Source organism: Lycium barbarum, chromosome 3, assembly GCF_019175385.1.
Source record: "Lycium barbarum isolate Lr01 chromosome 3, ASM1917538v2, whole genome shotgun sequence".
NCBI classification, from domain to species: Eukaryota; Viridiplantae; Streptophyta; class Magnoliopsida; order Solanales; family Solanaceae; genus Lycium; species Lycium barbarum.
The window spans coordinates 74367739-74383417 of NC_083339.1; the positions used below are offsets into that span (position 1 = coordinate 74367739).

At 37.1% G+C, this 15679-nt stretch overlaps 1 protein-coding gene across 1 annotated transcript; it reads right to left on the minus strand.

Moving 5' to 3' along the window:
• Positions 1-4907: 4907 nt before the first annotated feature.
• Positions 4908-5739, minus strand: LOC132631571 (18.2 kDa class I heat shock protein-like). The gene has a single exon (XM_060347156.1). It carries the CDS (start codon positions 5561-5563, stop codon positions 5093-5095), a length of 471 nt encoding a protein of 156 aa, XP_060203139.1. The 5' UTR covers positions 5564-5739; the 3' UTR covers positions 4908-5092.
• Positions 5740-15679: the final 9940 nt, after the last annotated feature.

Genomic DNA, 15679 nt, shown 5'->3' on the forward strand with positions numbered 1-15679 from the left:
TCCCGCCAAAATGAAAAGATAAGAACGAGCATGCGGAACCACCGGTATTTGATTCATCCACTTCCCGTTACTCCGATAAAGCTACGGTCCGGGAAGTGTGGGGACTATCTGTATACGGTAAAAATCGGATATATGTTAAACCGGTAAGATCGGAGACCGAGGGAAGAAAGGGACAAGCACGTGCACGAAGACTTTCATTCTGGACCGGAAGAGTACTTGAACTGAAGAAAGGGAAGAACATCATTTGGTCCGGTTTCTCCATAGCCGAGTTGATCGTGGCCGTTGGTCCGTTTGATCGTGGCCGTTGGTCCGTTTGATTCGTTACACAATTGCCACGCGTCAATACCGTTCTGCCACATTGTACTGCCAATCGTACGGGTGTCAGACCGTACGACCAACCTTATCCATTTTAGGGTTTTTCTTTATTCTTCAGGGCCTTATGTTGTATGAAGCCCATGAGGCAAAACTATAAATAGGGGTCATTACCCTACTTTTGGGGGTTGGCTTCTCAGATCTAGAACATTTGTAATAGCAAAATACACAACATTATCCTACTTATTATCTGATTTTGGTCCGGATTTATTGTGTTCTTCTTAGATTTGTTCAATAAAGCAATATCATATATTATTTAAATACACGCCTTATTACAAGCCATCAATCACTACTCAGATTATTTATAGCTCATCTTAAACCATTTCCTCTAACCGTTTCCTCTCAATCAAGAATAGATTAAAGTTCAACCACATATTCTAATCCTCACTCTTAAATTTAATTGATTATCCAAATTTGGGGTAAACAGTGGTGAATGTGGATTATTTTGTGGTGTTATAGGTACATTAGAAATTGGGGTTGTTCTAGTAAGTGAGCCATTTGGATTTCGAGTTCGCACAACATTTTGGGCCGTTTAGGCCAAGGTCTGGCCGGAGTTGTTCATTCTCCGACAAGCTCTGTGGATTCCGGACTGATGGCTATGTTGTGGTTTTAATTTTGCGCCCTTTCGATTTTTCTCCGGCGAGTTTCACCTTTTCCGTGTTCAATGATTTATGCTCTCTTTGACATTATCAAAGACGGAAGAATGAGTTATTTTAAGAGGTGGGTCGGACGGGTAAACTATGAGAGTGAGTTATTTTTTATGAAATTGGGTTATTTTAAAGATTTTCGTCAAATGAAGATTTGTTAACTTTCATAACAGCATTGTCATAAATGACCCAAAATTATAACGGTTGATATTTTTAGTCATTAAAACAAAGTAGAGAGGGATATTTTTGACCCTTTCCCATCCTTAAAATGAAATCGTCATCCACTTAATCATCAATCTCCACATTTATTAGTCTTTCCCACACTCAACAGGAGAAGGGTAAAAAGTGTAAGAGCAATGACAAAAATGGATAAAGTTGCTCGGGAACATAGTACTATGAAAACTCTATCCTATCAATTTCAGGCATAATCATCTAAGAAATTATTTATGATAGTGTGATTTTTAATGAGAGTTGCTTTTTTTTATTTATATATTTTAGGAAAAATCACAACAACATGAAAACATGAAGTATAAATATCTTTACACCAATAATAAAAATTATAAACTATAATTTAACACCTGGGGCGTACGCTGTTACGCCCGAGGCTTACGCTTTTGCTCACCTGGGCAATTTTGAGCAATTGAAACCTTTTGAAAGGTGAGAAGATTAACACACTTGATTGTTGTGAGCATTGCGTCCTTGAAAAGCAGAAACGGGTCAGCTTTAGCACGGACAAGTACAAAACCGAAGGGGTACTTGACTACATTCATTCAGATTTATGGGGTCCATCTCAGGTTCCATCCAAGGGTGGAAAGAGGTATCTTCTTACTTTCATTGATGATTTTTCACGCAAGGTTTGGGTATACTTCTTAAAGGCTAAAAGTGATGTCTTTGAGAATTTCAAAAACTAGAAGACATTAATTGAAAATCAGTGTGGCAGAAAGATTAAGTGTCTTCGAACAGATAATGGCTTGGAGTTTTACAATGAAGAGTTTGACAATTTTTGCAAGATTCATGGTGTATTGAGACATAGAACTATTAGGCATACACCACAACAGAATGGAGTAGCTGAAAGGATGAACCGCACTCTTCTTGAGAAAGCACGATGTATGCTCTCTAATGCCAAGGTGCCTAAGGAGTTCTGGGCAGAAGCAGTAAATACTGCTTGTTATGCTGTTAATCATTCTCCAGCATCGGCGATTGACTTCAAAACTCCAAATGAGGTATGGTCAGGTAAACCTTCAGATTACTCGTGCTTAAGAATCTTTGGATGTCCCGCATATTATCATGTAAGTGATGAAAAACTAGAACCTAGAGCTCGAAAAGGTTTATTTATGGGATATGCTGAAGGGGTAAAAGGATATAGAATATAGAGTTTAGATCCTCTTAAGTTTGTAATCAGTAGAGGTGTTACTTTTGATGAGGCCTTTATGCTTGATCCTGAAAAGACTTCTATTGAGTTTGCAGGACATAAAGTTCTTACAACAGAAACGGTGGAGGAAAATGTGAAACTCATCGAGCAGGAGGATCAAGGGACTCAGGTGGATTCAGATAATGAAAAAAGCTCACATAGTAGTACCTGAAGGTGAACCATACAATATAGCTACTGAAAGAGACAAACGAACTCTGAAGCCTAATCCCAAATATTATCCTCAGCCTTCGCAAGCTAATCTTGTGTCCTGTGCATTAGCTACTGCCGAGGAGGAAATAAAGGATCTAGAACCCTCAAGATATACAGAAGCTACAATGTGTGGTGAAACTGATCAATGGCTTTTAGCCATGACCGATGAGATGGAGTTTCTACACAAGAACCAGACATGAGACTTGGTGAGTCTACCAAAGGGGAAGAGAACTGTTGTTTGCAAATGGGTCTTCAGAAAAAAAAAGATGGCATTTCGGGTGTAGAAGATGCTAGATACAAATCGAGATTGGTTGCTAAGGGCTTTTGTCAGAAAGAGGGAATCGACTATAATGAGATTTTCTCACTAGTCAGGAAGCATAGCTCAATTCGTTTGTTACTAGCTTTGGTTGCCCATTATGACCTGAATCTTCATCAGCTTGATACCAAGACTGCATTCTTACATGGTGAACTTGAAGAGGTGATCTTCATGAATCAGCCCTTGAGTTTCCTTATTGAAGGAAAATAAGATCAGGTTTGTCAATTGAAGAAACCTTTGTATGGTTTGAAACAATCCCCACGGCAGTGGTACGAGAGATTTGGTGCGTTCATGATTACTAAAGGTTTCTCGAGAAGTGCATTTGATAGTTGCGTGTATCACATGACGGTATCTGGTAATTCAAATATTTATTTACTGTTATATGTTGGTGATATGCTTATTTCTGCTAATAGTATGACAGAGATAATTGATTTGAAGAATCTGCTAAGTAAGGAGTTTGACATGAAAGATTTAGGTGAAGCTAAGAAAATCCTTGAAATGGAGATTCACAGGAAGAACAGTGAGGTACATCTTTCACAGAAGAAGACTATTAAGAAGGTACTTAAGAGGTTTGACATCGATAAATGTAAACTCGTTACTTTACCGTTAGCACAACATTTCAGACTTTCTTCTTTGATGGCACCGCAATCAAAGAAAGAGGTCAAGTACATGTCAAAAGTTCCTTGTTTTAGTGCAGTTGGTAGCATTATGTATGCTATGGTTTGCACTCGGCCTGATATTGCTCAAGTAGTGAGTGTGGTAAGTCGATTCATGTCTAATCCGGGTAAGACGCATTGGGAAGCAATTAAGTGGATATTGAGATATCTTAAAAGTTCTTCGAATGTTGGTCTAACTTTTTGCGGGATGAGAAATGAAGGCTTTTCGACCCTTGATTATGTGGATTCTGATTTTGCAAGTGATCTTGATAGAAGGAAACTACGGGCTATATCTTTACTCTTGCAGCTAGTGCTATAAGTTGGAAGGCAACTCTCCAGTATATAGTTGCTTTGTCCACAACAGAAGCTAAATATATGGCAGTAGCAGAAGCGAGGCTATATGATTGAAAGGTTTGGTGTCAGAATTGAATAGGGTTCAACATGAACCAACTCTAAAATGTGATGGCTAGAGTGCTATTCACTTGATAAAAAAATCAGAGATTTCATGATCGCACCAAACACATTGATATCATATTCCATTTTATTCATGCGAACAAAGCATAGTCATGGTCTTTAACGTTGACACAAAGGACAACGCAGCGGATATGTTGACCAAGGTGATTCCTCTTGTCCAGTTCAGTCATTGTATGAATTTGGCAGGAGTTCGCATCAACTGATGCGTCAGGATGGAGAATGGTAGGACAAGGTAGATCTACTAGTATGTACAAGGTTTCGGTTAGTGTCACTTGTTTCTTACACGGAGTTAGCTCACGTAGGCTTAGAGACATTGGACTGAATGACGTTCATATGAAAGCTCGAAATTCATCTCAAGATGGAGATTGTGAAGTTGAGAAGATATTCAAACCAATTCCTACTCAAAAGCAGAAAGAAATAAAAGAAAACTTTTTTATTTGTTAATTTTCGAGTGTTATTAGGATTTAAATCCTTTTTAGGAAAGGATTAGACCTAATAGTATAAATACATACTAGATAAAATTTATTAAGGACAAAACATAGAGTATTCAATCTTACAACTTACTTTCTCCCTTGATATTAATGAAAGTGTCGGTCATTCTTTCTTGATATTAATAAAAGTGCCAACTGTTCTTCGTGAACTAGGATCACATTGATCCGAACTACATTAATTACTGTATTTTTATCATTTCAACGCTAACAAATGTACATAATCTTTTAAATCTTGTAATTTTAAATATGCCATGTAAAATATTGAAATTGAAAAATTTACTAAATATAAAAAGAAACACTCTTTTTGAAAGAAATAAAAAAAGAAAGTAATGCACACAAATTATGATAAGGATATATTTCAGTAATCAAACTCTCACAATATCGTCTTGATTACAACTGCAAGAAGAAGACTCATAACAACACAGATAATTAGAAAGACACATGATAACACAAAGTAAAATATTAGACATCATAAACAAGGGACTTTGAACAAACACTTAATAATCTACATTTCTTTAACCAGAGATGTCAATAGCCTTAACCTCAGGCTTCTTCACCACTTCTTTCGGGACAGTCACAGTGAGCACTCCATTGTCCATAGCTGCCTTAATTTCCCCCATTTTTACATTCTCAGGCAACTTGATCCTTCTTAAAAACTTGCCACTACTCCTCTCCATACGGTGCCATTGATCGTTCTTCTTCTCTTGCTCTCTGCTCCTCTTACCGCTAATCTGCAAAACTCTTCCTTCTTCAACTTCAACTTTCACTTCCTCGTTCTTAATACCCGAAACATCCACTTTGAAGATATGGGCTTCTGGATTTTCTTTCCAATCAATTCTTGCATTTGCAAAAGCAGAGGTTTTGTGAGCAGAGGACCATGGGACATTGGCAATTTGAAAGCCCCCGAATGGATCCCATACGTCGAGTGAAAATGGGTCGAAGATGTTTCTCCTACGACCGCCAAAGAAGCTTGGAATCAGAGACATTTTTTGGAAACTTTAGTTGAAGAACAGAAAAAATGTATAAAAGCTTGAATTTTTTGTTTTGATCGTATTGTTTGATTTGCTTGATGATTTGTTGACGCTGACTAAGAGAAGGTGCGGTAATATTCATAGGCAATGAACCGACAAACTTGTGCAATTCCAGCGTAATCTAGGATGTTCTACGGTTAATTTTTTGTATCAGAACGGAGAGGCTTCTACAATATTCGACAATATTTTTTTATAACGGAAAAGGGCCAAAATTACCCCTCAATTTTGGGAAATAGTTTATTCATACCCTTCGTTATATTTTAGGGCCAATTATACCCTTACCGTTATACTATAGGATCAATTATACTCTTATGTCTAACAGCTGCCACGTGGCATCATCCCAGCCCTTCAAAATTATTTTCCCCTCAAATAATTTTTTACCTACTAAAATAACTCAATCCGACCCGACCTGAATTTTTTTTTCCAGCCAAAGTGATACGGACCCAACCCATTACCCCTTGGCTGGAAAAAATATTTGGGGTCGGGTTGGGTTATTTTAGTGGGTAAAAAATTATTTGAGGGGAAAATAATTTTGAAGGGCTATGATGATGCCACGTGGCAGCTGTTAGACATAAGGGTATAATTGACCCCATAGTATAACGGTAAGGGTATAATTGATCCTAAAGTATAACGAAGGGTATAGATAAATTATTTCCCAAAGTTCAGGGGTAATTTTGGCCCTTTTCCGTTTTTAAAATGCTCCCTTCAATTAAAAAAGAGTGGATAAACAAATAAAAAATAAAACATAAATAAAAAAAGAGTGGTTACTTGGCCTTTAGTTTTTGTTTAAAGTGTCCACCTATCGAATCAAGAAAAAAATAACTTTATTTTTCAGATAAATTCTTATTAATTGTTAAGTGATCAAATCTCAATACATATTTAATTAGGTATAATTTAGTCAAATTACCTATTTTTGCCTAAAAATTAATATTTTTTAAAGAGGTGTGTAAATGACTAAATGGACTCTCTTTTTGAACCGAAGGAGTAATTTTTTCCCCGTAAAAACCTATAGAGACTTGTAAAATCATAAAAGATCACTTTGTTCACTTGTTCCCCCCCCCCCCCCCCCCCCCCCCCCCCCCCCCCTAGTACTCTCAGGAAATTTCTCCCTTTTTGTCGGATTGATGGTACAGGGTGCTTACTATTTGAGCAACTCTCTTTTATGGTTACTCGTTCAGTACAAATTTAAGTGTCTTATTTTTTTTGTTGGTCTGTCTCGAAAATAGTAACTTTTTTCTGTATTTAGTAAGTTGACAATTCAAACACCATACATGATAAGTCTAAAAGTTAAAACCACAAAATACAAAAGAAATTTTAGTACATTACACACATTTTTAACTTAAAAAGACAAGATTAAATAGTTTTCCTATATGCACTTAAATTAAAACACAGGGAAAATATTTTAAAAAATATATTTTATCAGTCAAGGATCACACATACGCAGAATAAATCTAACCATGCCTCTTAACGTGTGGTTGTTGCCGTTGTACTCTTGATTAACCAAAGACGTGCAGACACAAAAGAGTAACACTGCAGCCTTTTTTTTGTGAACAAGGTTTGCAACAGTTTAATGGACTGTACCAACACTAAAATACTTGTTGGAAGTTTAAAGAGACTTTTCTGCATAAATTTTTGAAGGGAATGGGCATTACGAGCTTTGGATTTGTATCCAAATAAGTGAATTTGTCCGTGCGTCGCGCGGTTCTGAAAGATTCAATGAATTTAAAAAATAATATTTTTATAAATTTAGTTGATAGAAGACATAAAATTTAATTTTTATTATATTGATTAAATCACAAAGATAATATTTTTATTGGATATTCATTAATTAGAATTAAAGTTTAGATAAATTGTATTTTTCATTATCCGATTTATTTCTTGAAAAAAAGACAAATTTATTATTCAAATAAAAGAAGCATGAAATAAAATCTAACTACACTAAAAACACAAATAAAAAAGACAACCAACATATTATTGGTATATTCTCTAGTAAGTCTTCAAATTTCACCAACTTTTTCTTTTTGCCAAGTGAAGTACATAACTACATATCCACATGGAACTAACTTAGCTCCCGTTTGGTCATAGATTTTGAAAGCGATTTTTTAAAATATATTTTCAAATATCTGTTTGGACATAGAATTTTTGAAGATTTTGAAAACCAAATCTTCAAATCCCAAAATCAGTCCAAACGTGTTTTGGCCCAAAGCCGTTGATATTTTGAAAATTTTAAAACTTTCCCCAAGCTTTCGTATTTATAAAAAAAAGCCCCTCATCTAGTTACTACCGTCATTTTTTTTCTTGCAATGCTAGATGTTTGTAAATAATTGTAATTTGACGAATTATAATAGCTAGTAATTGTGTTATTAGCAGTTGTTATTAAAATATCGTGTTATAATTTTAGGATAATGTATTATCTAGTTCATTATAAATATTTTAATTTTGTGCCAAACTTGTCGGTATATAGGATTATGGTTTGTGATAATGACAATGAATGTCATCAATGAAGGTTCTACATAATTTGATATTAGCAAGTATGCTTGCTTGATATGGTTGAGTATTTCTTTTATATATAGTTTTTAAAACTTATGGGTATAAATCAGGTTTCATATTTTCTTTTTAAAAGTAAAATATTCTATGAAAAATTATGGACAAACACAAGTACCAATAATAGAAATTCATGGCCACTGGGGCTATCACAAGTACCCATAATAAAAACATTAACCCAATTTATATCTTCTTGAATATTTTAGGCACAGAGATATAAGAGAGCAAACAGTTTCCATTATCATTGAAAGGTAACACTAACACAGAGTCATCAAACAAACATACATACCAAAATAAACCAAGAACTGGGATTCAGAACATGCGTCAAGGACCAAACAAAAAGGCTAGCTAAAGGCAACTAGGAGGAGGGTTTGAAGGTCGAGAAGGGGTCTTTGGTAAGGGCATCAAACAAATCCTGAATAGTCTTAGTGTTTTCTACCTTCTCTTTGTCCAGTGTAGTCTGCAGACTCAGAATTTAAGGATTAGAACTTCTTGCTCACGATCATACTTGACATGCAGCGTATCCATATCATATTGATGCTTATCCTTCAATTCTGCAATCTCATCCTCTTTGGTTGCAAGTTGATCTTTTAAGATTTGTAACTCCTCATCAGCGTCCCCAACTAGAACTGGTTGATCTACATGTTCCAAATTCCCAATGACATCCTTCACAGTTCGATATTGCCAGAACTTGACTGGAACTTGGAAATGGTCAAAGATTTCAGCCAACCAGAACCCATTGTCGATCCATGGCCGTTTTTCTCCTGCAGAGATATCTTGTACATCTACTGAATCATGAGCTGGGCAGATTTATTTGGACACCAGTGTCTAGAAGTTCCATGAGTGCCATGTCTAAAAAACTTGCCTCATCCCTTCCCTCCTTCCTAGGTACAACCATTCGATAAACTACTTCAAAGTATAGTAGATAAAGCCTAGGCATCTCTCTCTTCAACTCTCTCTTGTGCTGCCTGGCTGCTGGATTGTCTGTCAACGTTCTTGTAATTTCCAAGGCACTTGCCATACCTTGTAGGATGGCCATTCATTTTTTGCATACTTTGCGCAACCCACAGAGGGCATATGCAGAATTTCACCCAACTTTTGAGCATTCAAGGTAATTTCGACTCCCACCACAGTGCTAGCGCGTTGCTCTTCATTAAAGGTAGAATTAACATAGAATTCAACTTGTTCCTTGAAAAACTTTCTCTTTTCTTCTCTTGGATGGAACAAGTTACTTAATCTTTTCCAACAATGTAGCCATGACCAGTAACTACTCTTCCTCTCAGCACATACTGCTTTTTGATCATCAATATTGTCCTATTTGCTGGATCATTTATATCCTCCGGGTCAAAGTAGTTTTCAATTTTATTGAAGTCTTGATCCTCAGACTCAGAAGATTTATCCATTTCACTCTCTGTTGGATGATCCTCCAACTTGAACTAAGACTTCCCTTTAGATGAAACAGGTTTGCTGACTTATTTCTTTATTGCAGTTTTTCTTCACCTTGGAGTGGTCACAGCCTTACCTTTTCTTTTTTTCTCCTTCTCTGCAGTTTCCTCTGCAGGTTCTGCCAAAGATCATGGAGCAGGCTTAACAGTTCTAGTTTTAGGAGTAGTGCGCCTTCTGCTTGCTGGCATTGCCTTTTTTAGTTCTTCCTCAGCTTTGCTCTTTTGTCCCCTGGTGTAAGGTGTTCTGGGTGATGCAGAGGAACATCATTCCTCATCGAGCCTTAGAACTGGCTCACCTGATGCCTTTCTAAGTCTGGACCTTACTTTCTTCCCAACAAGCTCAGTAATGAGCAAATCATCATCATCCTTAGGAGCTACAATCTCACCCAGATCAGGTTGAGAGACTGCTCCATAAGAGTAAATCTTCCCATCATTGGAACAGGTTCCTCAACTTGTTCCATGGATACATAAGTGCCAATAGTTGGTGATTCTCCTTAGCCCCAATGGAGGGTTCAAGATCTTGAGCTAACTCAGTTGCCTTTGCATCACCCTCACCCAAGCTTTCCAGTAACCCAGCCACTACTTCTTCTACAGATTTTGCAGTTTTAACTAGTTCATCCATTAACTTTGTCTTGTCACCAATTGTCACGACCCAACCGGAGGGCCGCGACGGGCACCCGGTGCTATCCCACCCGGGAACCTCTTATCGTACTTTCACATTTACATCTAGGTGAGCCACATAGCTAAATCATACTTTCTGTTCATCAATCATACTAATCCCATTGGACAACAATACGTTTATATCATCATTAGCAACTATGCCCATATCAATGTACATAAGCCGACGAGGCTAACAAAATGATATCCAAAATATAGGCTGGCAAGGCCAAACACATCTAACCATATACACATGTCTACGAGCGTCTAAGGAGAGTATGTCATATCATATAGGTGGGACAGGACCCCTCCATGCCCATAAATATGTACACAAAAGAACAAGTACCAAAAGTTGTAACTCCGAATGAAATGGAGCTCCACTATGTAGTCCCTGAGTAATATAGCTATGGATCAAGCCTGTCTCCCTGGCCACCTGCGGGCATGACGCAGCGTCCACAAACAAAAGGACGTCAGTACAAAGAGTGTACTGAGTATGTAAAGCATGATCAACATCATTATGAAAGCATAATAGACAACGTAAGAAATAGCATAGGATGGGAGATAGTAGAATCATCGTCATAAACGCTTACTTGCTTTTCATAGGGACTTTCCATTTCTAATGCGTGATTGTGTATATACATTCATATCCGTACTCATTTACATATCGTACCCATAGTCATATTCATATACATATTCATACCTATATTCATATACATATCATTTACATACCATACCCGACCACGAAGGTTCGATGTTTTGCGTACCCGACCATGGCTAGGCTCGGTGATCATACATACCTGACCCTACAAAGGCTAAGGGTTACACATACCTGACCTTACCAAGGCTCAGGGTTATCCATACCCAACTGCAGAGGTGCGCGCGCATCATATATTTTATATATATATATATATATATATATATATATATATATATATATATATATATATATATATATATATATATATATATATATATTTATATTCTACCCGGCCATATAAGCTCGGGGTTTCATAATAGCCATACATAGGCACATATACATAAAAGCTCATAAGCATCTTTAGCATTATTACTATCGTCGTTCATTACATCTATCCTTATAGGATTACTCGTCATATGTGGAATCTAGTACAATCGTAACATATCGAGAATCATGAGCTCAGTAGCTTTTGAAGATAGAATCATTTGGAGAACATCATAGGCTCATAGAAGAATAGATAGTTGGCCAAGGAACCATGCCTTATGAAAGAAGGGTTAGCCTAACATACCTTTCCGTTCAACTATTCTATCACTTGCACGTTCTCCTTCAATGCTCACGTTTCTATCTTCATTAGAGTTATACTATCATTAGAAAATCAATAGCTAACATACATGACTAAAGCTAGAGAAAATTGGACAGCATCTCCTTTATTCATATGACTTCCTCCATATCATATATCAACTCCCAAACATCAATAATACATTCACAACATCATAACAATAGTCTTTATTCTCCTACATTATCCATATTTCTCAATTCACTTCAAGTCATCTATAGTCATAGCACACTATTACCTCGCTCATATACAATGTTTATCCCATGTTCTCAATATCATTTAAAACATAACCATAATCACAACACATTAAGAATCATAACTCAATCCAAGCTATTACTCAAAAATGACACTATTCTCATATTTGTGACCCATTTTCTATATCCCTCTACAATCCAAGTGTTTCAACTTTCAGATACCTTAAACAACATGGAAATACCATAAAACTTAACTTAGATGGAGTGGGAATGATTCTTTAGTGGAAATACTTCTCTTGAACTAAACCCTAGTTCTCCTCCAATGGAATTTCTTGTGGTCCTTTAACCCTTGGAAGCTTTCTAACACATAAACGCTTGATTCTAGTTTTTGATCTTTGTGTTCTCTTGGAATTGAGTGGAATATGCTTAGAGAAGGGTTTTTGAGCTCTTAACACTTGTAGAAGATGAAAAATGAAGTAAAAGAACCTAAGGCATCTATTTATACAAACACTAAAAATCAGCACGTCGGGTACTATACGGACACTTATACGGTCCGTTTAATATTGTAAGGTTCGTATAAGTGGTCGTGGTTCACCAACCAGAAAATTATCTCCCTGCTGGGATTTATACGAACACCTTATACGGACCGTATAAAGTTATACGGACCGTATAAGTGGTCGTATAACTCCACTTCTCTGAAATGGTTTCCGTCATTTCGTTCGATCTCCAATCCATATGGAACATTCTTAACACTTGTATAATACTTCATTAACCATACAATTGGATCTATAGCAGCCCTTCAAAACATCACCACATAAACATTAGCTCAATCATAGCGGAACCTTTCCGAACACGACTTACGTTTCGCTCCCTTCAACAAACTAAACTTCACATATTCATAGAACTTCGAAATCTTATTGTATGCACCTCAAGCTATCTAATCCTTCACTTAACCCCGTAGGGATTTCATAATCACCTTAAGGTCACCTTAGCCTATCCACAAGGAAACACATACGGAATTTCCGAGGTGTAACATTCTTCCCCCCTTAAGAACATTCATCCTCGAATGTTAAGTCCTCGGGGATTCTATAAAAATTTCACTAGTGTTTCCCCTCTAATATGGCACTACCATCCTGTCACAACAGCCCGTAATAACAATGCCTCGCAGGGCCACAACATAATAGCAATAGAGTTTGTTCACACACGACCTAAATGCATAAAAAGAAAACATACATACCTTATGATCTTGATGTCTCATCTTGGATTTCTTCTAGGGGCTGAAATAAGTGCGGGTACTTGGTTTTCATAATTTCTTCCGCTTCCAATGTCATTTCTTCTCGATTATTGTTTCTCCATAAAACCTTAACTGAGGTCACTTCTTTGTTTCTAAGCCTCCGTACTTGCCTCTCTAATATGGCAATGGGTACCTCTTCATAAGTCAACTTTTCTGTCACTTGAACATCATTTATTGGCACGATCCTAGTAGGATCTCCGACACATTTACGAAGCATCGAGACATGGAAAACTGGGTGAACTGACTCTAAATCAGGAGGTAGATCTAATTCATAGGCCACTTTGCCTACTTTGCGAACAATCTCATAAGGCCCAATGTATTGGGGACTAAGCTTCCCCTTTTTTCCAAATCTCATTACACCCTTCATCGGTGACACTTTTAAGAATACCCAATCTTTCACTTGGAACTCTAAGTCCCTTCGACGATTATCCGCATAGGACTTTTGACGACTTTGGGCTGCTAATAACCAATCTTGTATGAGCTTAACTTTCTCTATGGCTTGCTGGACCAAGTCTGGCCCTATCAATTTAGTCTCTCCTACCTCAAACCACCCAATTGGGGATCTACACTTTCGCCCATATAAAGCCTCATACGGTGCCATTTGGATGCTAGAATGATAACTATTATTATAAGAAAATTCAATGAGTGGTAAGTGATCATCCCAATTACCTCCAAAATCTATCATACATGCCCGTAACATATCCTTAAGAGTTTGAATGGTACGTTCAACTTGTCCATCAGTGTTACACCTCATAAAATTTTTCGTTGATGCACAAGTGAATAGACTAGTGAAGAGCACGAGTATACGGTATTTCAATAAGTAAGAACCGACATTCGATGACCCTAGTTAAGATTTCAAAGATGTTAGATATGTGGGAAGAAAGTTGGCCAAGAGAAGGCAAGGCATACGATAGGTATCGGAGAGGAATTACGAGTAACGAGTTAACGAGGACTTAATAATGTCTTAGAAAAGAGTGATAACGTTCCTTAGATTGGTATTGAGGTGTTGAACAAGTACTAAGAAGGTTCCATAAGGATTGGAGATCAAACGAGTCGACAAAACGAGCTTCGGAATCACTGGGGATTATATGGCCACACATACTGGCCGTATAAATTATACGGTCCTTATGTTGGGACCGTATAATCAGCCCAGAATGTCATACATTTCTGGACCAAACATACGGCCCGTATAAAATGTACGGACCGTATGTTGGTCCGTATATATGGTCGGGGACAGTTTTGCTCATTAAATAAGGGATTCAAGATTTATTTCATTTCATTCCTATATCACACCCCTTCTCTCTAAAACATCTCTCTATATTTATTCCACAAGAATTCAAGGGTTATTAGTGATCAACAAAATAAATTAAGTGCATCAAGTGTTAGAGAACCCATTAAAGATCATTCAAGTCAAGAAATCTCATTGGAGATGAACTAGAGTTTTTACTCAAGTGAAGTATTACCAACCAAGGCTTGTTCCTACAACATCTAAGGTAAGATTTATGGTATTTCTATGTTTTTTAAGGTATTTGAGAGTTGAAATACTTGGATATTAGAAGAGTATAGAAAAATGGTTTATGAATATGAAATAGTGCCATTTTGAGTAATAGTTTGAATTGAGTCGTGATTCTTGATGTGTTGTGATGTAAGTATGTTATAAATTATGATGAGAACATGGGATAGGCAATGCATATGAATAAACGTAGTCGTGTGTTATGGCTATGGATATGGGTGATTGAAAGTAAATTGAGAAATATGGATAATGTGGATGAATAATGACTATTGTTATGGTATTGTGAATGTATTATTGACGTTTGGGGAGTTGATATACGCTATGGAGGAATGTCGAATAAATAAAGGAGATGCTGTCCGATTTTCTCTAGTTTTAGTCATGTATGCTAGCTACCGATTTCTAATGATAGTATGACTTTAATGAAGGTAGAAACGTGAGCTTCGGAGGAGAACGTGCAAGTGCAGAATAGTTGAACGGAAAGGTATGTAAGTGTCACGACCCGACTAGGGGCCGCGACGGGTACCCGAGGCTGACCACTGAGCACCCCTTACTTCCTCTCTTGTCATGGTCATTTACGCTTCTTTATCATTCACAAATTCACAATCGCATGACAATCATTTTTCAGTGGAAAGCACAATTAATCTATGTGTATATATATACAAATGCCTCATTAGGCTATCAAAATAATATATGTAATATATGTATGCATACTGTAGTAGACTTGTGAGACCATCTAACCCGCACTACGCATCTACGAGCCTCTACTGACATACTATACATGTAGGCAGAACAAGACTCCGTCATGCCCAAAATGTACATATGTACCAAAAGAGTAATCATAAGCACCTCCGAATAATTGAGTGCTTTCAATCAGCTGACAACTCCTAACAATCCGGATCGAACTCGCCTCCCTGTCTACCTGTGGGCATGAACACAACGTCCAAAGAAAACGGACGTCAGTACGAATGTTGTACTGAGTATGAGAGGCATGAACAATAACAACACATCAAGAAAATAAAGGAGGCATCAAGTATGGAGCAACTGTACCTGACTGGGAATTATATGAAAAGTAATGCATGCTGACTTACTTTTAAGCTTATCATCATCTCAT

What these genes read in the sequence shown, in the direction of transcription:
- LOC132631571 (XM_060347156.1), bottom strand. Translation starts at nt 5,563, where the DNA reads ATGTCTCTGATTCCAAGCTTCTTTGGCGGTCGTAGGAGAAACATCTTC.